The sequence below is a fragment of the Archocentrus centrarchus genome, chromosome 12 (genome assembly GCF_007364275.1).
Source record: "Archocentrus centrarchus isolate MPI-CPG fArcCen1 chromosome 12, fArcCen1, whole genome shotgun sequence".
Lineage (NCBI taxonomy): Eukaryota > Metazoa > Chordata > Actinopteri > Cichliformes > Cichlidae > Archocentrus > Archocentrus centrarchus.
The window spans coordinates 11430296-11456541 of NC_044357.1; the positions used below are offsets into that span (position 1 = coordinate 11430296).

A 26246-nucleotide genomic window follows, 5' to 3' on the forward strand; every position below is an offset into this window, starting at 1 on the left:
CTTTTTGCCCATTTCTATGAATGGACATGGAACTTTAAATACTTGTAATGTTTCAGTATAATCTGGCTGCAGTAAGAATCAACATAGCTATTACAGTGAAGCTGTTTCCACAATAGCTGGCCACTCCTTTTGATGTCCCATCAGATCAGGTGACCAATTAATACAGAACACATTCTGAAGACCAGATAAAGGAAGGATGGGGAAACAAAAGCTCACATGACAGAGGGAGGATCGAGAAGCAAGCAAGGAAGGGAGGAAGCTTAAAGCAGACACAAAACACTGCATGTACAAAGGTTAATTTACACCATGAAGTCCTGCAGATTTAACACCATCTGTGAAGCTGGATTTAAAAAATAAGTGTTAAAGTTTTTAGAGCATGTGTAGCGCCATCTTGTGCCAGTACAGAATGTGACGTCACGAGTTTGGCTGGTTGCCGCTAATAGACTTACATTAGTTTGTGTTTGCTAACTAGTGACAGAACCGATAACTAAGTGGAAATCAAGGAAACTAAAATGCAGCCAAGGGGTCACTTCTGTACTTTGGAAAGACTTGTTTCTTAAATCCAGCTTCACAGACAGAGTTAAATCTATGACAGGTTTTTAGTGCTTCATGGTGTTTCGTTTCTACTCTAAATTCTCAGAACCGTCTGAATCAACATGTCTCAAACGGCAATCACTGCAGTACTGAAACTGGATGATATTGGCTGAGACCAGTTAAGAGGGCTTTCTAATCAATGTCATCAATCATAGTGGTTTTCTTAATAAAAATGCCGCAACTAGATCATCTGATGTGACGTGTGCCTTAGGAAGAGTAAATTTGACGAACAGAGGAGTATGTCACAAGGATTAACTGCCAAAAAAAAATAATGCTAGATATATATTTTTCTATTCATATTTGTAAGACAACCACTGCCACAGTAGAACAATGAATATCCAACATTACACATTAAACTTTAATGGGGCTCAAAAAGAAAAAAATTGTGTTAGCATTTAAAAACAGCTGATTCACACTGAAAGCTCCAATCTGCAGAGTACCTCACTATCTGTGGCACAACAATAAAATACAATCCTTGTTTTCCATAATAATATTGCTGTGCTTTTCCCACAATTACTCTCACACACACACGCACACGCACACGCACACGCACACACACACACACACACACACACACACACACACACACACACACACACACACACACACACACACCCCTATCAGGAAAACTACTGAAACTGAGAGTCAGTGGACTGAAACATAACACGAAACCTGATTTTGACTCCAGTGTCAGCGATAATGCTCCAAGGTTTTGCATACAAACACTGCTGTGAGGCTAGAATATGAATGAGCTAAACCAAAATGATTTTGTTTATGTTCTTCTCAGCTGAGCTTCAGTGTAGGGCAGGGTTTTGCTCAGATTGTGGCAGTACACCACAGTAACCTTTTACTGTTCTAGCGTGGTGACAGTGCTGTCAGTAGGAGTTAACACATCACCACAGCAGTAAGAAAAGCCAAAAAAGGAGAAAAGATAACTGTCAAGGACAGGCTAGAGAGCCAGACAGAGGCCTGTTAAACTCATCAACAGACTTGGAGCTTGAAAAGTTTAATGATGGGTAAAAAAAATTAAGAAAAACTGCAAAAAACAATGCAAAATGCATTAAGTTTATGCAATTAATATCATCAAAAAACTCTGTTTTACACGCTCTCATTTGTCACGGCACTTGTTTTCATATGTCAAATATACAAGATTTTAATGTGAAAAGCAGTAGAGGTTAAAAGTATCATTTATAGTCTAATTTTTGTTGATGGTTCATATTAAAACCCGTCACTGACATAGTAGCTTTTCTGGCTCACAATTCACCACAGCTCACAGGCTATTTACCCATAAAACAATAACTATGACCTTGATATTGAGCACTGTTTGGGTGAAGATCTCATTAGGTGATCATTATGTGTAAGTTTAAATTCAATTCTAACCAATACTGTAGGAGTAGCAGTGATTCTTGTAAACTTGCTGTGGCATAAGCTCATTGGTTCCTTGGCTGGATGAGCTAAAAACAGAGATCCTCTGGTGACGGGATCACAGCAGCCACAAGGTGACTGAGTTCTCCACAAGGTATTCCCTAGACCTTCCTTCCTACATCTTCATCTTTTATTCAGTACTTCTTGGGCTCACCATCCACACAACTTCCAACTTGGCCTTCATTGTAGGCTCAACTGCACACACCTGTAAAGTTTCATGACTGCATCTTGCACCATCTTGAACTCAGACAAATACACACCTGCTAACATACTCAAACCCATCTCTGTGGCAGCTACCCGTACAACAGATGTGTCTTAGGGAACCACATTTTACCATGATGACAATGAAAATATTATTTTCCATGACTTAAAAGAAGAAAGTGATGCTAGATTAAACTAGATTAAACATAAACCTTTACAGATTAAATTGTCATGTTTAGATAGTATGAAATAATCAACCACTAATAAAAGTAAAAGGCTGCATGTGTGCACATGGAGTCACCAAACTCAAAAGATGTTTACCTGAATCACAAAATACCCTGCAAAAACATAATACATCGGTGAATCACCTCCACTTGATTTCCCCTGTATAAGCGTGATCTTCCCTTTAAGAGTGTATCAAGAGTCTAATTTACTGTGTAAGTGAATTAAAGAGGGATGAGTAGGCTTGGAGAATTCATTGTTAGTCTGCTGAGGAAAGTCATTGTGCACCGAGGCTGCAAAGACAAAGGAGCCTCTTCATCATTTTCATTTTAGCACTATATATAGTTTAGATGAACAGTAGTCTCATTACAATGACCTAGTTAGTTATAATAGCCCAACATGCTTTGTGTGATCTACATATAAATACAAAGACTCAGAGCGCACTCCTGGGCAAAGGATGCTCAATTCTTTGAATTTGCTATTGTAAGAACAGAAAATGTTTGGAATTTTTAAAACGACTTCAGTTTTCAGACTTCTGGCAAAGCCTTTTATAAATGGCTATAATTTTATCATCAACAGCCATAAATTTAAACAAAGTTATGCAGCACAGTTACGAAAAACCTTCTGCAGCACTGGAGAAGGCTCAAATCAAGCAGGAAAAGAAACAAATAGTGTGGAGAGAAGGAGAAATGCTGCGCATGTCCAGCTGTAACATGAAGAAAACCAAAAACCTAACTAACAAGGCTTTCTTCCCACGAGAAATAAAAAAAGAAAATGTGGGCTTAAAAATGGAAATGTGAGGGACACTAGTGTGTAAATTGCGAGGAATCTCACTGAAATATCAAAGATGGGAGGGGGAGCTTCAGCTGCAAGAAAAACTTGGCAACTTAAGACGAACTTCAGCAGTGTCTCCCAATTTTAATATCTCCTGACCTTCATCTGTAGTTTGATCACAATAATACATGAAACCGCCATTCATCTGTTTATGGGACTTTGATTAGCTTTATTTCAACCTGCCCTATCTGATAAGTGAACCACAAGGATGAAAGGAATTGCAGATGAATGGAAAAAGCCACAATTGAAATGCATCCCATGTTTCTAGGACTCTTGGTGGGTTCACACATGCAGAGATAATGCTACAGGAAGAGGCAGGATGCCAGTCATTGTCAGCTTAAACCTAACATACAAGCAGGCACTGAAATTCAAAGGCAGTCAGTGAACCAGCACAGGGGAAGTTACAGTAGGTGTTCCCTTCAAAAAAACCCTCAGAGTAAAGGAATTGTTATCTTATTGTGCCTATGCTGTGAACAGTAAACCACGTGCCAAATACAAGGTGAATCATCCAAAGGAAATACCAGTAATTTCCAGATTTACTGCAGTGCAGTGGTGTCTTGGCAGCAGATAATAAACATGGATAGTAGTGAAATTACAGCCCTCCAGAGAGGGTTTCACTTTTGTCACTTAACACTTCCTCTTCTGCAGCTGGCACTATGATATGACTTAGCGCGATATTAAAAAAAATAATAAGAAGAAGAAAGATCAAAAGGAGAGACTTGGTGCTGCTGTATAAAAACACAAACAAACTGAAATGAGGAGTCGGGAAATAGCTGACTGGTAACTCTAGGTTCAGGATTGCAAGCAGAATGAAAGACTTTGAAAGTTGTTCCTGCAAAAGTGACAAGTCAGCAGAAAGCATGTACACAGCAAGCATGATGAGCCTCTCTTCTGCGTGTCTGAACAGGCTCCAGAAAGCATATATGCTGCAGCGGTTCCCTCAAGATGAAGCGCACTTTAAAAAAAAAAAATTAAATCAAAAACCTGCAACCTCTCACAATGCACAGATATTAGATACCTTTCAGAGTGGATTACAAACAAGCATATACAGTGCAAAAGCAGAGCACAGATGTGTGATGTTTATCTCCAAATGTAGTGTGTAAAGTCTTACTGAGTGTGGTTTTGAGTGAGGTGCACAGCTGTTAACGGTCTTAAATGAATTGTGGGCAGTCTAGATATCTGATCTGGATTCAGCGTAATGTTCTCGACAACTGATTACAAGATTGGTGACGACAATAGGCAAAAATCACTCAGTACCGTGCCATTATTTTGAAGTACTACTGAACCTTTTATGGGAGGTAAGGAAATATGTGCGGTAGATAGTTAAATCTTGTTCATCTCTGTGGGTTAAACTGGTGCACTACAAACGAGCAGAAGAGTAAAAGTGCCAGATTAACAGAGGCAAACACACACAGCAGAGGATGGTGGTAATACTGTTTAAATATGGGAATGCACTTAGATTTAATAATTTGTCCTTTACGTAACCAGTAGTCTCATAACAAAATATGAAATCCTTTTCCTTTTTTCATTCTTTTGATTTTTGAATACAAAAATCAAAAGAATGAAATGATTTTTGACAGTTTAAATAATACAAAAAAAAGACAGATCTCAGTTTTTGTTGCATTCCTCTGCCCCATACGCTGTACACGTACAGCAATGCTTATATTATTAAGCTAAACCTTAACACACAAACACTGGAAACCATACCTCACATCCACTAGAATAAAAGTCTAAATACCACAGAACTGAAATAATGATCACAACACTAAATTTAACTTGAACATTAACAGTCCCATGAGCCTGAAAGCTGCTTTTGTTTACAAAATATCAAAACAGTGCAGAAACTGTTGACTCTTTACTTTTAGGATTCAGTTCCTTTTTTGGGAGGGAAAAAAAAAAAAAAAAAAACCCAAACACTTCTTTTGCCTCGTTGGCTGTCATGAACAACAACAATTTAATTTACTTTTGACCTCATGCCCTTTTCTTCTCACTTACAATGTGTTAGTAAATGTAAGCTAGTTATATACATTTGGATGTTGAGCATCTGTGTGATAGAAGACTGCACTGCATTCCTGGTCACTGAAAAAAGGATTTTGGTGAAAGCACTTTCCCAAGTGCTGCAGTGTGAGACACTAAAAACAGAGAGGGAACACTTTGGCCTCGGACCGATCCCAAAACACACATGAGAAAAGCTAAATGGTAAGAAGTATTTCCCGTGTTTGAAGAACGTCATCCTTTCTTGACTGGAGCCGCACGAAGAAGCCCATCCCTCTCGCTCTGTCAGTTGCTTTAATTATTTCTCTCTCTCTCATACACACAGACACACACTGAGCTAAAGATAGTCCTAGCTATGGTTTAGTTAGCCTCAAGGTCTGCAGTCAAACATCTGGAAAACAGCTGGTAGCTGAAATAAGGATTACTGCCTGGGCAATGGTGGCCTTTGTTGTTCCCCAATCCAAGTCTGTTCCCTCCATAATTACACTACAGTGCTAATGAAGGTGTGAGGATTTATGGCTTTGTGAATAAGCAGCTTGTCAAGACACCATATAGCCTGTGAATGCTTCATACAAACTCAAGACTCAAGGCTTGATGACACATCTTATGGTTGCATAATTTTTGTCAAATGAATGAAGTGAATGAACACAACTCTGAATAGTTTTCACCAGTCAGGAAACCCAGGAAGTGAGTGGTGTGTGGGTCCTGCTGTTTTTAACTTCTGCACCTGCTCCCTGTTGTGTTGACAGGCTGAGCCAGGGACAGAGTCTGACTTACTGTTTTCTTAGACACATTCATAGCATTCATTCATGTATAATTTGGCATTCCTGCAAAAGGAATGAAAGCAGTAAGAGTGGGAAGAGGTGATGATCATGGCGTTATTATGCTAATATTTCTTGAATTTTTATTTATTTATTTTTTTTGGGGGGGGGGATTACATGTATATTCCCCATATTTTCTCCTGAAAACTACATTTCTGGCTCAGATAATAAGATAAGATAAGATAGTGTTTAATTGTCACATGCACAGTTATACACAGTACAATGCACAGTGAAATGTATTTTGTACCTGCAACCATATATACACACACACATATAAATAAGAAGAATAAAAATAAAAATAAGTAATTCACACTATACACTATACTCTATATACTATACACTATACACACTTTTACATGGAATTATAGATTATAATATTTACATTGTGTAAATATTATATTATATTGTGTAATATAATATAAAAGCCAGTCAGAAAATAGCATAATTTTATTTGGCAACTTTCTTGAGTGTGTCTGCTTTGTACATCACAGAAGTATTTGTGTGCTGGAGCTGCTTCTTTAACACCTGATTCTGCAGAATGGATTCAAGGACTAGAGGTGGTGTTTTGGGACAAATATGCACAGCTTCTGTCACACCTCTGAATAACAGAGGTGTGCCCTTGACAATGCTTACATGCAAAGGTATTCTAAGGTGTATCAAACTCCACAGAACATAAACAGGAAATATTACATTGTTCATATTTGAGTGGCTACATTACATGATATTGCCAAAAGTATTTGCTCGTCTGCCTTCACACACGCATATGAACTTGAGTGCCATCCAGTTCTTTAATCCATAGGGTTAATATGATGTCAGCCCTGCTTTTGCAGCTATAACAGCTTCAAGTCTTCTGGGAAGGCTTTCCACAAGGTTTAGTAGTCTGTTTATGGGAATTTTTAACCATTCTTCCAGAAGCGCATTTGTGAGGTCAGACACTGATGTTGGACAAGAAAGCCTGGCTCACAGTCTCTGCTCCAATTCATCCCAAAGGTGTTCTATCAGTTTGAGGTCAGGACTCTGTGCAGGCCAGTCAAGTTGTTCCTCACCAAACTCGCTCATCCATGTCTTTATGGACCTTGCTTTGTGCACTGGTGTGCAGTCATGTTGGAACAGGAAGGGGCCATCCACAAACTGTTCCCACAAAGTTGGGAGAATGAAACTGTCTTGGTATGCTGAAGCATTAAGAGTTCCTTTGATTGGAAGCTCCTGAGAGCGACCCATTTTTCACAAATATTTGTAGAAGTCTGCATGACTAGGTGCTTGATTTTATACACCTGTGGTCATGGAAGTGATTGGAACACCTGAACTGGATTTGGATGGGTGAGTGAATACTTTTGGCAATATAGCGTATAGAATAATTCATGACAGATTTTATGGAGAAGTATACTCATCAGCTGCTTTACACCTGTTCAACCGCTTATTAATGGAAATATATAATCACCCAGTCACATGGCAGCAACTCAATGCATTTAGCATGTTTACATGGTTGAGATGGCCTGTTGAAGTTCAGACTGAGCATCAGAGTGAGGAAGAAAGGACTTTGAATGTGGCATGGTTGCTGGTGGTTTCAGTATTTTAGAAACTGCTGATCTGTTGAGATGCTCCCACACAACCATCTCTAGGGTTTGCAGAGAGTGGTTCAAAAATGAGAAAATACTCAGTGAGCATCAGTTCTGTGGGTCAGAGGACAGAGGAGCACCTTTAGGATGTGGTGGAACAGGAGATTCACATCATGGATGTGCAGCTGACAAATCTGTAGCAAATGTGATATGCTATCATGTCAATATGTACAAAAATCTCTGAGAATGTTTCCAGCACTTTATTATAAACTATGCCAAGAAGAATTAAGGCAGTTCTGAAGGCAAAAAGGGGTCCAATCCAGTACTTGTAAGGTGTAACTAATGAAGTGGCCAGTGAGTATGCCTAGGTAGATAAAAATAAAAGCATATAAAAAGTTAGGCAGTTTAATCTCTTGCACCTCAGGCTGCTCACAGAGTCTAAACACTTGTGAGCATGGATACAAGCACACCCAAACACAAAGCAGTGGATTTTTGGAGCGGACACTAATGATCCCAATGAATCAATGCTCTGTTTACGGGTTGTTTTGATGCCATCTCCTTTGTTCTGCATCTTGGCGATCGTACTATGTGTTGCTGATCACATGGCCTTTAGAACCTGGTTGAGTCATCTGCTGACATAGGCACTTGTGCCTTTTTTGTGCGATTACTCAACCTGACACTTCCTTCAGTTATCACATTGTCTCAGCTAACAATCATGACTAACAGTATTTATAGTAGGCATTCTTTCTCAGGTATCAAGTTAGGTATTTGAATGGAGCAAGATGATAACTTCTAATAAACACAGAGACCAGATGAATAAGTGCTCCCATCACATACTGATCCTCACAAATTTTTGCTTAATGTATGTAAGAATATAAGGTAAACAGCCTGATTCACTAACACTGCTCAGCCCTTATGTGCATCAACATACTGGACACAGCAAATGCAATGTTGGCCTGTTACTTCCCTGAATGCACAGTATGTAACAAGACATTAATTCACACACAGGTATAATATACTAGTGATTATATATAATTTTTTATATTTTGTTATATATTTTGTATTTTTTTAATTTAATATTTATTTGTAAGAGATTGTAGAACTGCACTAGATTTCAAGGTATTCACTGTTCTTGAAGTGCAAAAAAAGCAGCTTATTTACAAAGTCAATGAACAATTGTTAAATAATCGTGATTTCAATATTGACCAAAATAATCATGATTATGATTTTTGCCATAATCAAGCAGTCCTACTCTAACTCTATTCTAGACACATGATTAGTTTGGTGCAGCAGTAAACTCATTGTCACTGGCCTTTTGTGTTGTGCATCAAAACATGGATATAATAGGTTCGGTCGACTGTATATTGAACATGTGTTATATTGCTATCAAGGAAAGTTTTGCGCAGTAATTATTTTTATTGCTTTAAATCACCCCGCTCTTTTACAAAGTTGTCCCTCATGAAAACACAAACGACTTTTTTGTGCAATGCAACCGGGCTGGTTTGACAAAGGATAAAAGTTTCACTTTGAAAGAGAACAACTGTTTCACTTTAGATTGACTTACTGTCTACCTAATCAGCAGAGGACAAAGTATGACACTACGGATAAAGAGCAAAGTATAACCACAGCACTCAGACATTGATACGTCATTGTTGAATCCTTTCAATTCCTCTTCAACAATTAGTCCCTTCAATATTCCCTTTGCTTGGCAGCATGTTGAGCCCTCAGCTACCTTTGCCTGTAACTATCTGCTCTTTCACTTTTCTTTGCTTCATTGCTCATGATTCACTGGAACCGATGCAGTATATACACCAGAAGCAGCACATGTACAGTTCAAATTGTTTGTAAGAGACCATTTCGCTCTGGCAGCATTAAACCAGGAGCTGCTTGTGGCCTTTTGAAAGACACAAACATGACACAAATCAAAACATGTTTAGCTTCAGACATGATCTTAAAAATCCTGCTTAAGTTGATATCTGGTATAACCAGACTACTAATAAATAGTCAATGTGTCGAATGTGTTGTGGTTCTGCTTTATTTTTATCCACTGTTATTTTCCTTTACTTATTATTACATTTATTGTTACTGTATAGCCCCTAAATATAACAACTTCACAGTAATGTCACACCATAGCTAACACTGATATATGTGTGATTGAAAGAGAAGCTGCAACATGATGTAGAGAGCTCACAGACAGTTTCAGAGCTGCTCTCACTGCCATGTGCACACCTTGTACCTGAGGCTCATCAGTGTATGAATGCCTAATTTTCCTCACTTAGCATTCGTCCTGCTAACATGTAAAAATTCTACAACTACAAGCATCATCTAACCACCAACTGAACCTCCATATGTAATAAATCCCAACAGTCATCATGTGGGCTTATTAAATATGAGATTTGTTGGTAAGAAAAGTAATTAATGTTACACAAAGTAACCAGGTAAAAGATAAATAAGAGGGGAAGAGAATAAGAGGTGATTAAAGGGGATATTAAGCCACGTGACCATTAGTTTGTTGTGTTAGAGCCAGGTTAGTTAAGTGTAGCACTTTACGAAAGAACCTGGTTATGTAGCTGCTTCAATTCTGCTGTGCTAAGGACAGAATTTTGCACATCTGTATGGATCAAAGCCATTTAAAGTTTTTTGTTTTGTTTTTTTATAGCACAATACAGACAGATGTTTACTTGTGATTTGGCATGGTCACGTACTCAAATATCGTCAATTTGTGTGTGTGTGTTTTTGTTCTTTTTAACTACTTGTTACCAGAAATGTTACCAGAACTCAAATTAAGCAGTGGTGCAACTAGGGCTGTGCAATTTCATATCATCCGCAATAATACCAGTATAAATTTTTACATGACATAAAAATGTCATACTATGATATTGTTGCTATAGCAATGCCTTGCATTATGTTCTCTAGTCTGTGCAACAAGACAATCCAGGCATGCCTCAGAGCAATGGCCACATGTCAGCATTCGATGACAATTTAGTACCTAAATCGGGAGCTACTTCAACAAACATCCAACAAATCCTAGTATTATGCAAAATACACAAGAAAACTGTTCCCACTAAAGGTGGAAACAATGCATTTGTTTCACCACTTGAGGCAAACAACACACACTATTGAGTACAACTGCACTCCATATGGCAGGAAGAACAAATGGTGGATGGAAATTGCTGGTACAGTTACGTGGTGGAAAAGTACGGCTGGAAGCAGCTGGATAAAAAGTTAAACCCAAGGTACAATATCCCACATAAAAAAAAATATTTTTCAGTTTTATTATGTGACAATATTGTGCAGGCTGCTGAAAGGTTAAGTTACTTTAGTTATTGTTAAACTAAAGTGTGAAGCAGTCATCAGGTAAAAGTTATACTTGTACCACAGTAGACTACCTATGCTACTTTGTGCCTACATTTTACACTGTGTTACTGGATATAATGCTGTGTCACTGCTATTGCAGTGAAATGCTGCTGCTGGAACCTTGTTTCAATAGATTCTCACTTCAAATTAGCAAGTATGTCACTAATGAAAGTAGCTCACTGGAAAACAAGAAAAAAGCTCTTCCTTTATTTACACTAATAAATGATGCTGCCTGCAAGCATCAATAAAACATTGTTCATTTTTTCTATCTTGTCAGAAAAATCATTAATGCAAATTTTCTTGAAATATTAGAATATAATTATGAGGCAATATTGCCCACCCCTAAGATGCAACAGTTATCAATCTTACACAGCATTATTTTCCTTTTAATTCACTTGTTTTAACAGTTTTTTTTTCTGCCCACTGAAGAGGTTTTGATCTTGCATCAAAAGGTGACTTAACTTTTTTTAGTTTATCAAATGGCCTAAAAAAAAAAGAGAAAGAAATCGGCAACACAGACTCTTTGCATTAACTGTATGAGAACCAGTCGTGCTTATGTGTGCAGAAAGCTTAAAGACTCATTGTGAGCCAAAACTCTGCTTAACCAGGATATTATTCTGATATATGGCTGTTCTGTACCACTTCAAGATAAAATGTCTGAAGAATATGTCATGAAGTTTAATCCAATTATGAAGTGACACTCTTTTGCCAGAGGAACACAGTCAAAACTGCACTCAAAAGGTAACCATTTCTGCAGTTAGTACACAAGTACACTGTAGTGTTTTGCACTAACAGAACTTTGTAAAGAATGTGAACTGATCAGTCAAATTGCAAATATGACTTGACATTGCCAAATGCTGTACTTACCGCCACAGCTATCATTGAGTCGTCTGGTTTCCATTCTGCTTTCTGGTAGAAGCCAAACTGAGCCGCCGCCTTTGCAGACTCAATATAGCTGACTATCAAAACACTGGGCTGTGGGTGGGAAACAGAAATATGGGATAGAAAGTGAGCTCTGGAGGTCAAAATCATCTGATTCAATATTTAAACTAAAACAGGAGCTACAAAAGAACACAGCATTGCACTTGCATCAAGTAATTATAATGGAATATAACAAAATGGCTGAAAATGTGCTTTGTGATATCCAGAAACCCATTCATCACCAAAAAAAAAAAAAAAAAATCCTGCAGCCCAGTAAACAATGCCAATGTGACATTATGAGAGCAGCGTTATTAATCCTGCTGGTTGTGATTGACAGAGATAATCTATAAGGATATATTTGTCAGCCAGTGTGCTGGAAGGGGATTTGTTGAGAATGATTTATTTCCTCAAATGGTGGGTATTTGGCAAAAACAAAAAACAGATTTGATTTGAAATTCTTTTCCAAAAATGGGATGACTATAATGCCTGAGTGATGCCAAAAGAATCTCCTACCTAGTGAGGCCCATGGACTGTGAAAGATATATTCCTACTGATTAAACAAAAGCATGTAGAGGCTGCTTATATCATGCAAAGCAGACAGACTGCAGTTGTGGGTAAACTTACATACACTCATTACGAGCATGGACTTCATGGTAACTTTGGACTATTAATGGTTTCTTTGAAATGTTATTTTGCCAGGTGGAATGATTGTTTAGCAAACATCATTTTTAAAAAACAGAATTGCACAAGTTAGAATTTATTTTGAATTTTCTCTAATCCACACAAAATCAAAGTTATATATACATCCTCAAATATATGCACACACTCCAGGGTTCTAGCCAGCGGTTGATCGCCCGGCGCTGTGCCATGCTGAGGTCATCTTGCGCCAGGCTGAGAATTTCAGCAGTTTGCTATAAGAACTCTTCTATCACTGCAATTAGCAAGCGGGTGTGCACCCCTCACACTCCACCCAATCGCAACTACCAGACTCATACTTCCTCTTGCTAGATCACTGCACTATAGTATTATTTCACAGCAATTTGCAATCTGCCACCAGACATGGCCAGTTTCATGCACGCGCAATCTTGCAATGGTCCTGTTCACGCTTGATTTTGCGGGGTTACAGAAAGAAAAGTGGCGACCAGAGAGAACAGGAAGCGGGAACCTCAAAGGGACAATTTCGGGCTTCCTATTAAACATAATATCCCAGGAGCTGTGAGAGGTCTTGTCATGCTGACAAAGTGATGACGGATATTTGAACGTAGGAAATGTTTTAAGCAGCTGATCGGCTCAATAAAACATCTGGATTATAATGTTTTTGTTGTGTACGCTTTTTACGTGATTTCTGCAAACCCATTGGTGGAAGGAAACGATGCTTTCGGACACGTTAAATGCATGATAATGTAAGTGTAACTCTTCTGGTTTATATGTAAAAGGAACTATCAAATAAGGCCTGAATTAAGAGTTCTGCGTTTGTCCTACATGCATAACCAGAAATCCCCTCTGAACCTTACGCACAGGACGTAACCTGACGTGCACCTCTGGAGAAATGTAACTACACATCCACAATTCTTGTGGATGTGTAGTTACATTACCGCGTGGGCTTCAGAGGGTCATTGCCAGGGGATAATTGGTAATGACGAAGACCCGAGGCAGAAGTCAGGCCTAATTCAGGCCTAACTGTTCACCATAACTCAATTAGCAAGTGGGCACGGCATTTAGAGTTTAACACAAGAAAGCTAATTAGCTAATGTAAGGTCTGGACGAAGACCCCGATCCTCAGGTTTTAGGAAATTGGTTAGGATGTTAAGGAACCACCAAAGCTCAATTCAACCATGAACTGGAAACTGCTGGAATACCAGCGACAAGTTTTACATCACCATGAAGTTAAAGGGTGCCAATTAAGAAAGAAGCTCCTGCTCCAAAATCGACACCCTCAAGCTTGACGGAAATTTGCAGCTGTCCACACAAACAAGGCCAATAGTCAGATGAGACAAAGAATGAGCTATTTAGCCACAATGACAAAAGGTATGTTTGGAGGAGTAAAGGTCAGGCTTTCAAACCTAAGAACACTATACCAGCTATCAAGCATGGTAGTGGTAGCATCATGCTCTGGAGCCGTTTTGCTACCAGTGGTATTGGTACATTGCACAAACTGGATAGAATAATGAAGAAAGAACTACCTCCAAATTCTTTAACTTCACCTCACAGTTGAAATGTGACAAAGATCCGAAACACACATCAAAACCTATGGAATGGATAAAGCAGGCAAACATTAAGCTGCCCAAAGCCCTAACCTCAACCCTACTGAAAAATGAAACCAACCAATTTAAATAAACTCTTAAATGAACTCTGCCAAGAAGAGTGGTCAAATATCCAGCCACAATTATAAGCTTGTTGATGGCTACTAAAAGCATATGGGCGAGGTGCAACTTGCTAAGGAACATTTAACCAAATATTAGTGAGAGGGTGTGTGTATATATATATTTGAGCCATCTGTATCCTTTTGACTCTGTGCGGATTAGAGAAAATCCAAAATAAATTTAAACTTCTGTACCCAATTCTTGTTTGTTTATTTTTTAACTCATTAAAGATGTGTGCTATACAATCATTCCACCCTTTAAAAAAAAAAAAAAAAAAAAAAAAGAGCAGTTCAAATAGATCATTAAAAGCCCTAAATTACCATGAAATTCATGCCCATAATGTGTGTACATAAATTTATAACCAAAATGGTTTTCTTGAGGCTGTTGCCCTTATTTTGCCCCATCTTACTCTGTCTGCAGCAAAATAAAAAGCACTAACCAACAGCTTAAAAAAATGTGAAACTTCAACCAATAAATCTGCAAGTTATCAAACAGCAGCTGAAGAGAAGTGCTGGTAAAAGACAGTGAAATACATTTCTTGAGACCAAAACACCTGGCACAGTATAATTCATTCATTCAACAATAACAGCACAAAACATCAAAAATAATGGATGCTAAGGCTTGCAACAAAAATATGACTGCCAAGTGATTTTATTTTCTGGCATGCAGCACTGCCAATGAAAGTAGTAATCAAGCTTTTTATAAATGGGCTTCACTCTGATGACCTCTTTGAATTGGTTGAACCTGTCCTTCCATACACACAAACTGCACCATAAGCATTTGAAAACATTTTCTGAAGTGCTTATGGTGGCTCTGAGTCTTTTAAATTAGGCCAAACGATCTTGTTTCCAGTGAAATATAGCAAGGTTTGCCATTACAGTAAAAACAGGACACTGACTATGGTCAGGTAAAGCAGTAATGTAATAACAGCTGTGCAACTTTAGTGCCGGTATCTACTCACTGTATGGTGTCGCTTTCATAGAATTAAAATTTAATCATGCCAATGACACCTGAACCAGATGGAAACAGAAAGGAAACAGAAACCTCGCTCCTCATTAAGACAAGCTAAACTCAGCTAAATAGAATTAAGAGTTAAAATGATGGCAGCGCAATAGTTAATTTTGTTTTTGTACGCCAACACGCTGGATTTTAAAGGAAACTATTACAATGAGGTTAGTCTTTACTTTCAGTATTCGCCATCAGGCAGTCAACTGGCAAAACTAGACAAAACTACCTGGACAAATTTTCAGTGTAGATCCAGATCACTTAAAAAAAATAAAAAACCCAGAGATACAACACTGGCCTTGGTGGATGCCTGCACTTTCTAAGTATCCTTGCAGTGTGAGACTTACCTCTACATTTGATTTAAAAAAAAAAGAAAAAGAAAAAAGAAAGAAAACACTGCCTTTATTACAGATACAGCCCGTATGAACACAAATTAGTATTGATTTCAACTTTACGACCATAGAAAGTATAAAATATGGCCTTAGCTTCTGGGTTTAAAAAGTGAAGCCAACACTTAAGTGCCTTTAACTGCATTCATTTTAATGGTCACCAGGGGGCGACTCCTGTGGCTGTAAAAATACTTTCAGTTGTATAAAAGTCTATGGAAAAATGGCCCTAATCTCCCTTGCTCTGAGAAGTCAGTCAACACTTTCCTGATGAGTTTATGGGCTTATTTATACTTCTGCGGTGAATCTATGTAGAGCCTACGCAAAAGGCCAAAATGTATACCTGTGTGAGCTGCATCAATGCTACATGGAGTTAAAATTTTTATGGGAATTGGACATCAGGTTACAGTGTAGGGTTTCAGAAGGGCTTACAACATACCTATGGGCGGAGATTTAATACAGAAGTATAAATCTCCTGTAGGAGTCAGAAAGTAGGATAATCCAGGATATGCACACATTGGATAACAACTTGACAATCACAAGCTGCTACCTTATGAGCGTGCAGTGTCCCTCAGTTTCTCAGTCAGGTCTCGCCCTTGTCAAGTCAGGTTTCTAAACACCATGGTGGCTACGTGCTCAAGGCTTCATAACAACACCAATGCGTGACATGGCATCATCCATCTTTTATACTGTCTATGTTTACAACCAAACAGCTGATCAGCACCAAGGTGACATGCTTTACTAGGACACACTCTGGAAAGACCTAGCATATGGAAAACTATCTTCTTAAAAACCATGCATTTTAAATATTGAAGTAGACTATTAGCTACACACTGTATGCCGTTGTTGGCAGCTATTCTACATTATATAAATTCAAATTTGTTTATGAATTAAATATTACAAACTCATTGTGCTCCTTCTCTGCAGCTGCATAAATTAACAGTTTACTAAGAACTGTATAGGAGCCCTCATGTTCCCTCTACTGTCTGAATTTGTTAGCATTTCTATAATTACAAAAAATTAAAACCACATTAAGAATGTTTGGATTTCTTACAGCGTCACAATTTGAAACGCTTCAATCTTAATGTGAATTCAATGTAAAGAGCAAAACAAATTAATGTCAGAAATAATGTTAAACCATCAATCAAGGATGCAGTTGGTGCACTTTTCAGGATATTTTTCATATCTGGAAAATGGCTGCATCACTCAGCCCTGCAGGAAGGCGGGTTTACCGTCCAACACAACACACTGAGAGCAACCAGAAGAAAGATGGGCCTTCGAGACTTCCCAAATAAACAACACATACAAACTGTTCTAGCTGAACTACAACTGAAATAGCTTACAGAGGACGAGTGAGTGACTTCCCCAGCATTTCCATTTCCCATGTACCACCACAATTACATGCAGTCAGGTGGTGTAACGAGAGAAATCCCACAGGGGGATGAATGATAACACACACAGAATGAATTTTGATTATATGTGAGCCTAATTAAGTGATTATTTTTCCAAATATGGTGCTCTACACATACAACATATACAGCTGTGGCAGGCTGACACACTTAAACTAAAACATTGGATGGGATGAAAAATTGATGGGAAAATAATCAAAAAGAAATGGGAAAACGGGGAAGGAAAATGAAAGATTTACAATCATCTTAAGGCATGCGAGCAACATAAAAAGGGGTTTTGAAAGGAAGCATGAAGCAAAAAATAATAAATCAGATGTGGACAGTATCTACTGTTGATGAAATGAGTCATGTTTTGACATGAACCACAACAGAAATATTCATTTTTGACATATTACAGCATTACATGTATGTGATGAGGCTTTAGTTGGAATCAGTGCAGAAAGACGTATTGCTGTTATAGAAAGATTCTACCATCATCCACTAAAATTAGAGTTTTTCCTGGCTCAGGCATTTAGGGGTTCATCAAATACAGAGCGGTTTGGTGGTGTAGTGGTTAACACATTCACCTTACATGTGAAATATTCCTGATCCCTGGAGACAAAACCCCAGGCTCAGAAGGTCACAAGTTAGAATACTCCTTGTGCCAGTACCAAGCCTGGACAAATGGGAGGGTTATATCAGTCAGAAAACTGTGCTAAATCAAAACACAGTGTATCCATCTGATGTAGCACCCCCTTGGGAAAAATAAGGGAGCAGCTGAAAGTACCTTTATTATGAATGTAAGCATGATGGTCCATATAGAGTAACAAAAATGTCTACTTTTATCTGAGAAAATCAAAAAAATATATCTAAATTATTTTTTCCCCTGATTGCCCATGCCCTCTGGCAGTGGGTCTGGTGGGGTCCACCCCAGCGTCTGAGAACCCCTAGACTATACAGAGAAGTTGAAAGACATAATGGACTTAGTAGGTGTGACAAGCGCATATCAAGAGGAAGATGTCCCTCTAATCCACATTCCTTTGCCTGGATGCCCACGGACACTTGCAGACAGGCAAAGCTCTTAAGAAAGAGGGGAAACAAAATGAGGTCACATCCTGTGCAGGTCTCGGGAAATTAACAGCGACCCTTATCCATTGTTGCCACAACTCAATAATATACAGACTGTGTGTTTGGAACACAGGCTATTGTAAACAATGCACCCAACTGCAGATTATAGAACCAGTCAAATGCTTCCTCTCCATGTCACTATGGAAAAACTCTCAGAGACCTGAGGCCAAGACAGCAGATTTCAAAATATTCTGAATCATTTTGATGATAATACTTAAATGGAGGCATGCCAAAAATGTCGTAACCCATTCTGGATTTCCACGGTATCGAAAGCTGATCTTTGAAGGTACAGAAGTTACCTAGAATCAAATGAAAGAGAAACCACACTCTGCATTTTTTTTTCTTAAAGCTAGATGAAAACAAATAACAGAGAAACATTAGTTAGTATGAGGAAGCCACAAACACCACCTAAATTCCACCGGCAGTGACTCAAAATGTATAATTTTCTGTACTGAATTCACCACTACTTTTTACGTTATTCGACTTCTAAATGATCTGTCCCAACCATTCCTTACTTCTTCTCAAGCAAGTCCTCGATGTTTTCCTTGGCATTTCTCTCGAAGAACAGATAGCCAATAAAGCATTCATCTCTTTGACAAACTGCTGACCTACCGTTAATTTCTGCAGTTTGTCCTTCCAAATTCGATTTTAAATGTCACATCACCATCTGGTCAGTCCTGTTTATGTCGTTACCGTGCACCTCACAGTCACTGCTCCCTTGGCTCTAGACCAGTGAACTGAGTGGAGTCAATTAAGCCAGATGATTTGGATGCGCTTGCAACAGGTCAGTGTTTTGTTATGGAACCAGTTTCATCACAGCAGGTTGACACTTTTATGTGTAAAAAAATAAAAATAAAAAAAAATCATAGGTAAAAGACAAAATAAAATAACCTTCCTGATAAATACTGAAATGATTCACCATAATTTAAAACCACCAATAAGGTTATAAAGAGATAAAATTAACACTGAGTTCATCGTATTGGTGTAGTCCTCCACAACATCCCAGTTTCTCATGTAGCCCCTTGGAAAAATTAAATACCCACTCCCAAGCTAAACAGATGCTATTCAGAGAAAAGCAACTTGTTTTCAAGTCCCTATGAAATCTTTCTACTGAGTGATGCATTTGTGGACGTGACATGCAAAATAAACAGCTCAATTACTGTGCTGAGATAATTGTTGACTTTTTTTTGTAACTGCAGCAGCCTGAAATCTCCAGCCTTCTCTTGAGCTTACAAATGTTTTGTTGACTATAACTTAACCTTTGACCTTCAGTGTAATACAAATAAGTAGAGCTCAGGAGGTGGCTGTGGCTCAGGTGGTCTTCCAGCCAGAAGGTTGGTGGATCGATCCCTGACTTCTCCACTCCAAAAATACTGAACCCGCACCCCAACCTCAAGTAAAAGCGCTGTATAAATGAGACCTGTAGTTATAGAAGTACCAGTGCATCTATCAAAATACACAATTTAACATTGGGAACTCTAAAATCAACTGCTCAAGCGTTTATCTGGTAAACATCAGTCCATGTGCTTCAATTTGCTGTCAAATTATTGTTTGAACTTCAGAAATGAATGACAACTCATGCACGTATAATGATGTGTAACAGGTTCACCTGCCGTCTGATAGGTGTATACGTGGAAAGGACTGCCAACACGTCAAGGTAAAAAAAAAATAAAAAAAATAAAAAAAGTAGTTTGCGCTGCTCATCATGTAGAGACACTATTGTTTCTTCCCGTGTTTATTGACATTTATAAAACATGAAGGAGAGGCAAATAAGGTTATCGCCCTATACTGCAATGCGTTTGAAATGAATATGACTGCGGATGGAGTTGGAAAAGCAGCTTTAAAACTGAGTAAACCAGATCGAAATTTTTAGCTAGCGTTGTTGTTTTTGTCAGCTGAGTTTCAGGACTGAACCGAGGCTCTACTCACCCGACTAAACCAGACGCTGAGCTGCGTCTCTGACAGCAGAGCGAAGTAAAACCGCTGGGAGCTAGGCTGGATGTAGAAGGGCTCCTCTTCGCTCCTCAGCGGACAAAGCAGCCTCCGTGGCCAGCCGGTTAGAAAATACATGACGGCAAACTCACTCCGCCTCGGTGCTGCAATGCCAAGTCGTCTGTGGCCCCCTGTTCCTCCTGAAGTGGAATATTTAATCCAGGTGACTCATGAGCGGCTCCAGAAATACAAAAATATCATAAAAGGTATGTACAAGTCAGTGTTAACACCGGCTAAGGGTGCCATACAGCTTCCAAACAGCCGACGGAGCTACACGGCTAGCCCCGGGCTAGCGATGGCTTTCCAACTTGAAGCTAATGAGCAGTCCGAGGCAGCGACTGTGCAACCGAAAACAACAGCACGCAGATCCGCGGGCGTCACCATACGCCGCCAAACATCGGGTTCCGATTCGAGCGGACCGATTAACTTCCACTCCCGGTGCCGTGCGAGTCCTAACGGTGTGCGGATCTGCGGCGTTTAGTAACTGCAAAGCGTCCAGTTTTCACTCCTCTGCGCCTCACCGTCGCCATCTTTCCAAGAGTCTGTCTGACTGAACGCTGATTGGCTGAGACGGGGAAGTTTGTGTCCTGTTGACATCTGACGTCACCTCTCCGTTATGCGAGCCCAGGTGGCGGTGACGGCAGCTTGGCTCGATGCTGACATCTGGTGGTGAAAATTGAAACTACTGGGGAAAACAATTGCTTTTAACTGTGCTACAAATGTAATAAAATATGAGGATTTTTACGAGCACCGCTTTCCATATACCAGTGTCTTTAACTGAGCAGGCATTATTAACATTAGATTTGCTATTTTCTTTTAAAATCAGCATATATGTGCATGAGCTTGTGATGGGGAAGTATAGAGAAGGTCAGAAGGAGTTTCACTGTGTTTTTGTGGATCTAGAAAAAGCATATGACAGGGTGCCAAGAGAGGAACTGTGGTACTGCATGAGGAAGTCAGGAGTGGCAGAGAAGTGTGAGTGTGGTGTGGGACGTGTATGAAGACACTGAGATAGTGGTGAGGTAGGAGTGACAGAGGGATTCAAAAGTGGGGGTTACATCAGAGATTACATCAGGGATCAACTCTGATCCCCTTCTTGTCTACAGTGGTGATGAACAGACTGACAGATGAGCAGGCAGGAGTCTCCATGGACTGTGATATTCACAGATGACACCATGATCTGCAGTGAGATTGGAGAAGAGGTAAAAGAGAGCCTGGAGAGGTGGAGGTATGCTCTGGAGAGAAGAGGAATGAACGCCAGTAGAAGCAAGACAGAATACGTGTATGTGAATAGTGAAGATGCAAGGAGGAGAGGTAGTGAAGATAGATGAGTTTAAATACATGGAGTCAATGGACAATGGATAAAAAAGAAGAAGAAGAGAGTGCAGACAGGGTGGAGCGGATGGAGATGAGAGTCAGGGTGACAAAATGACAGCAGCAACAGTGAAAGCGAAAGTTTACAGTGAGACCTGCTCTGATGTTTGCTTTGGAGATGATGGCACTGACAAGACAACAGGAGGTCGAGCTGGAGGTTGCAGAGCTGAAGATGTTAAGACATGTGCAGATGAGGGATAGTGGAAATATTAGATAAAGGACGCTGAATATGGAGGTAGAGGAAGAGGAAGACCACAGAGGAGATTCATAGATGTAGTGAAGGAGGATATGCAGAGGGTTGGTGTGACAGAGGAGGATGTTAGGGATAGGGTGAGATGGAGGCAGATGATCCACTGTGGCGACCCCTAAAGGGTGCAGCCAAAAGAAGGAGGAGAAGAAGAAGATGATGAAGAATTATGTAGTATTATGAGTTTCTTGCTTGTTTTCCCATACACACTTACTGCATGTAGGTTTTCTCAAATGATTCACTAATAACACAGATGCAGGCTACAGTATATATTACACTTTCTACATGTTGTTGAACAAAATGGTTTTAAAAACTACATTTAGCCATAAAAACAAAAAAAACAAAAAACAATTCGTCAGTAGGTGGCGGTAAAACTCTTATTAGTTACGCAAACTGCCAAAAACTGAAGAGAAGAAGAAGCAGATGAAGAAGCATGGCTGCAGATATGAGATTACCGACTATTGGAAAAACTGTGTCGCTATCAATTTCTGCTCCCGACCGAAAAGATCTGGTCGTGCCGGGTGATGTTATCACTTCAGACACTGGTTTCATGAGGTAGGCGCTGGTTTTTAACTATGGAAAAGCAACCAAACGTAGGAGCGCGCTAGTCTTCGAGTCCTCTTCTTCTGGTATCTGGCTTATAAAGCTAATTAAAAAACAAACAGCTGCAGGCGACAGCTAGTCCCTGGTGAGCAGTTTATGAAAGATTTTGAATATAAAGTCAGCCTGTCTCATTTGGCACCTTCCAAATTGATACACAGTAAGTCTATTTCTGATGACGACTCTAGTCAGTTAAATTGTAACATTGTTTTGTGCGACCCCTGGATGCCACATTTAACTTTCTCTTTGTTTTTTTTTTTTGGCTATGTTTTTCTGAACCTGTGCTATATACCATCTATCCTCAGGGGTCATGGCACCTACGTTGATGAAGACAAGTTGACAGCTTCAGTCGCCGGAGAGGTGCAGAGGGTAGACAAACTAATCTGTGTGAGACCACTTAAGACCAGGTGAGTGACTGAACTCTGAAACATTCACAGTCAGAGACTTGTGTGGGCTTGTGTGGTGCTTATGCTTAGATTGTGGACTGCAGCTTTTTCGGGATTTATGTAGTCCTAATGTGGTATGTTCTCTGATTGCAGGTTTAACGGTGAGGTTGGAGATGTTGTTGTTGGCAGAATCACAGAGGTAATGCCCAGTGTCTTTTCTCACGTGTCCTCTGTCATTATCATAATAGTCAACAATTACAATAGACTGTTTTCATTTTGGTCTCTGTGACTTTATCCTTTAATATATGTAGGTACAGCAGAAAAGATGGAAGGTAGAGACAAACTCCCGGCTGGACTCTGTTCTCTTGTTGTCTTCTGTAAACCTGCCAGGAGGAGAGCTGGTGAGATGATAGAAAATTTGATTTAATGGGAGAAAACAACATTGGCCAAAGTAGCAAACTTAATATTTTATTTTTTATTATTATTCTTTTTTATAGAGGAGAAGATCAGCAGAAGATGAGCTCACCATGAGAGAATATCTTCAGGAGGGAGATCTCATCAGTGTACTTCAGACTTTATTATAATGTCTCATTGGCTGCCCAGTGATTTTATTCCCATTTATATAATCTGTGTTGCCCTTTTCCTTTGGTTTCAGGCAGAGGTACAGTCTGTCTTCTCAGATGGAGCCCTGTCACTTCACACTCGTAGTTTAAAGTATGGAAAAGTAAGTTAGACATCTGGAAAGTTTAGCTACAATGATACATCTCAAGCACTTGTTCTCAGTTGTTATCCTCATTTTACCTAACACCCTGCTTCTACTTCCTCTGATCATCAGTTGGGTCAAGGAGTGCTGGTCCAGCTTTCCCCTTCTCTGATCAAGAGGCAGAAAACACATTTCCACAACCTCCCGTGCGGTGCATCCATTATTCTGGGGAATAATGGCTTTGTGTGGTTGTATCCCACACCGGGGCAACAGGAAGAGGAAGCTGGGGGTTTCTACACCAGCCTGGAGGTAACACAGTATTTCACAGTTGTATTAGTGATCAATACACACATTAATTTAAATGGAAGAGTTAATAATTTCTGGCTAAAAATTGGATTTTGATATCCATGTTTTTGAGCACCATCTTTTTTCTGTTACTGTTACTGACCTGTTGCCGTTTACCCTAATTAGTTTCAAAATGTTCCTCCAGCTGTTTCTTTTTAGTAGCATTTATGTTTTGTTGGCCCCTTTCAGACCGTTTTGAGATGTGTTGCTTTTTCCTCTCAGCTTTAATACATTCAGTTTGGAATAAAACACTGTATACTACATTCATGTAAGTAGGTTTATATCAATATAGAAAGAATTGTGTGGCGGTTCTTTCTATACACAAATTGGAGTTCCCAATTTGAAGTAGTGATTTACAACTTGGCTACTAAAAATTCATTGAGCTATTCCTGTCTATCAGAAAGAGGAGTGAGCACATGTCCATGCATATGAAGAAGATAGCAGGGCACCAAAAAAGCAAAAAAATATCAAAGTATTGATAATATACTAGTTAGTTTGACAATTTCATCCTGGGGGGTGCACTGAAAAACTAACTAGAGAAAACATGCTGAGAAGCGAAGCATTCAGCAGAAGGAACTATTTTTTTTTCAAAATGGAAAGGCCTGGTTGTAGTTTGCAAAATCAATCCGAGTTCTGGAACCAATTTTTATGGACTGATGAACTAAAACTTGGAAAGAGGCTTGGGCATGCATGGCTGTCAATGGAACTGGAACGCTGCCATTAATTAATGATTTTACTGCTCACAGAAGCAGACGTATTCAGCAGTGCTTTGTGCATGCAGATTCAGCCAAATGCACAAAAACGTTCGTCATTCAGCCTGCAGAATTCAACATGGCCAGAACAACATCAAGGTGGGGGTATCCTTGACTGAGTTAGTCACCTTAATATGATTGAGCTGCACTTGCTGTGCTGAATAAGCGCTTCAGCAACGCAGGTTTTAGGCAACTGCAGTCTGAGAGACCGTTAGAAGAAATGACATGAGGCACCTGGAGCTGTTTGCAAGCTGAAGGCTTCTGACAGTGACCGAAAGGGATTTGTTTCCACAGTGTTAGAGGATTTTTGTTTGCCAGGTGGATCTCTCTAATTAGAAAGACCTCAGGATTTGGCACCTATAAAAGGGGCTGTCTGCATCTCTGAGAGTTCTTTTGTCGTTCATGTCAGCCTAATCAAATGAAAGCTGAGAGGTAGGGCTTAAATGTAGAATTGTTTCATTTCAAACTAATTCTGCTAGAAAACATCAAATATGTCATGCTCCGGATGCTTGTGGTTTCCGCTGTACACGCGGAGCTTATTTGTTTGTGCATCTCTTGTCTCCGTCCTCTCAGCCTGTTAGCCTGTCGGATCGAGAGGTCATTTCACGGTTGAGAAACTGCCTGCTGGCTCTGGCTGCACACAAGGTCCTTTTGTATGACACTAGTGTTCTCTACTGCTATGAATCCTCGCTTCAGCACCAGGTAAAAACATACTTTATAATGTCATTAATTCAGCTTCAATAATATGCAGTCTTTTTTTTATTTTTTTTTAAATAATATTTATTGTTACACATATGTAAACAATGTCATTACAAAGCAATTGCAATACAAAAAGACCTTTCTGTGTTATTGTGCCATCTTGTGGTCATATTGTAAATGTCCAGCTCCTGGGCAACACTAGTGGAAAATTATTGTGCAGTTCTCAGCTTTGACTCGGCTGTTTTTGCGTTGTGGAACAGACACACTTGATTTCATTGCCCTTTGGGGTGGGGAACTAATGACTCAATCACCCATGCTTCTCGCACACATCGCTCTTGCACTGATATCAGCATATAATATCAGTAGCTTATCCACCATGTGGCACAATTTTTGCTTTATGTTGATTTATGTTGTCTCTGTAGGTCAAGGACATCTTAAAACCAGAGGTGATGGAGGAGACCGTAATGTTGACGCAACAGAAGCTCTTGGAACAGGAGGGTTAAAGAGCCCGAAAGCCTTGTCACAAAACAAAAACGCATCAGGCAGCTATGTGACCCGACCACCGATCTGAGGGCTGAATTTTTTTCTCAGAGCTGCATCCAAATTGTCAAAGTCCAATGTGTTTTTTCTGTTTTATTACACAAAACCAGTAAAGATTATTTTTTTAAATAGATGACATAAAGGATGTGTAACTTTTTGAAAGTGTGCAGTATTCACAAATAATTAGAGCAGCTGTTCTTGTGTTTTATTAAAGAATAGTGAATCACTTTTGATCAAATCTGTTATGTTTAAGCAAACTACAATAAATTTTGTGTTATTTGTATAAATGTCGACTATATGTCAGTGTGGTCTGTCTGTGAACAAGGAAAAAACATGTCTGGAAATCTTTAAGAATTGGACCGTGACTGATACCGATATCGGGTGATTTTTAGAAATCTGATACATCGGT

At 39.3% G+C, this 26246-nt stretch overlaps 2 protein-coding genes across 2 annotated transcripts in view; one reads left to right on the forward strand and one right to left on the reverse strand.

Moving 5' to 3' along the window:
• Nucleotides 1-20269, reverse strand: part of ric1 (RIC1 homolog, RAB6A GEF complex partner 1) — a 39031-nt gene extending 18762 nt beyond the window's left edge. Inside the window, exons 1-2 of the mRNA XM_030742835.1 lie at nucleotides 20129-20269; nucleotides 11876-11983 (exon numbers count right to left, since the gene is read on the reverse strand). Of these exons, the coding sequence (XP_030598695.1) occupies nucleotides 11876-11983; nucleotides 20129-20269 (249 nt within the window). The remainder of the gene's footprint in view (nucleotides 1-11875; nucleotides 11984-20128) is intronic.
• A 1952-nt stretch (nucleotides 20270-22221) lies between these two features.
• exosc2 (exosome component 2) lies at nucleotides 22222-26124 on the forward strand. The gene is made up of 9 exons (XM_030742782.1): nucleotides 22222-22367; nucleotides 22718-22819; nucleotides 22952-22997; nucleotides 23110-23199; nucleotides 23296-23361; nucleotides 23454-23522; nucleotides 23634-23810; nucleotides 25172-25300; nucleotides 25720-26124. The coding sequence occupies exons 1-9, from the start codon at nucleotides 22246-22248 to the stop codon at nucleotides 25798-25800; spliced, it is 882 nt and encodes a 293-aa protein (XP_030598642.1). The 5' UTR covers nucleotides 22222-22245; the 3' UTR covers nucleotides 25801-26124.
• The last annotated feature ends 122 nt before the right edge of the window (nucleotides 26125-26246 follow it).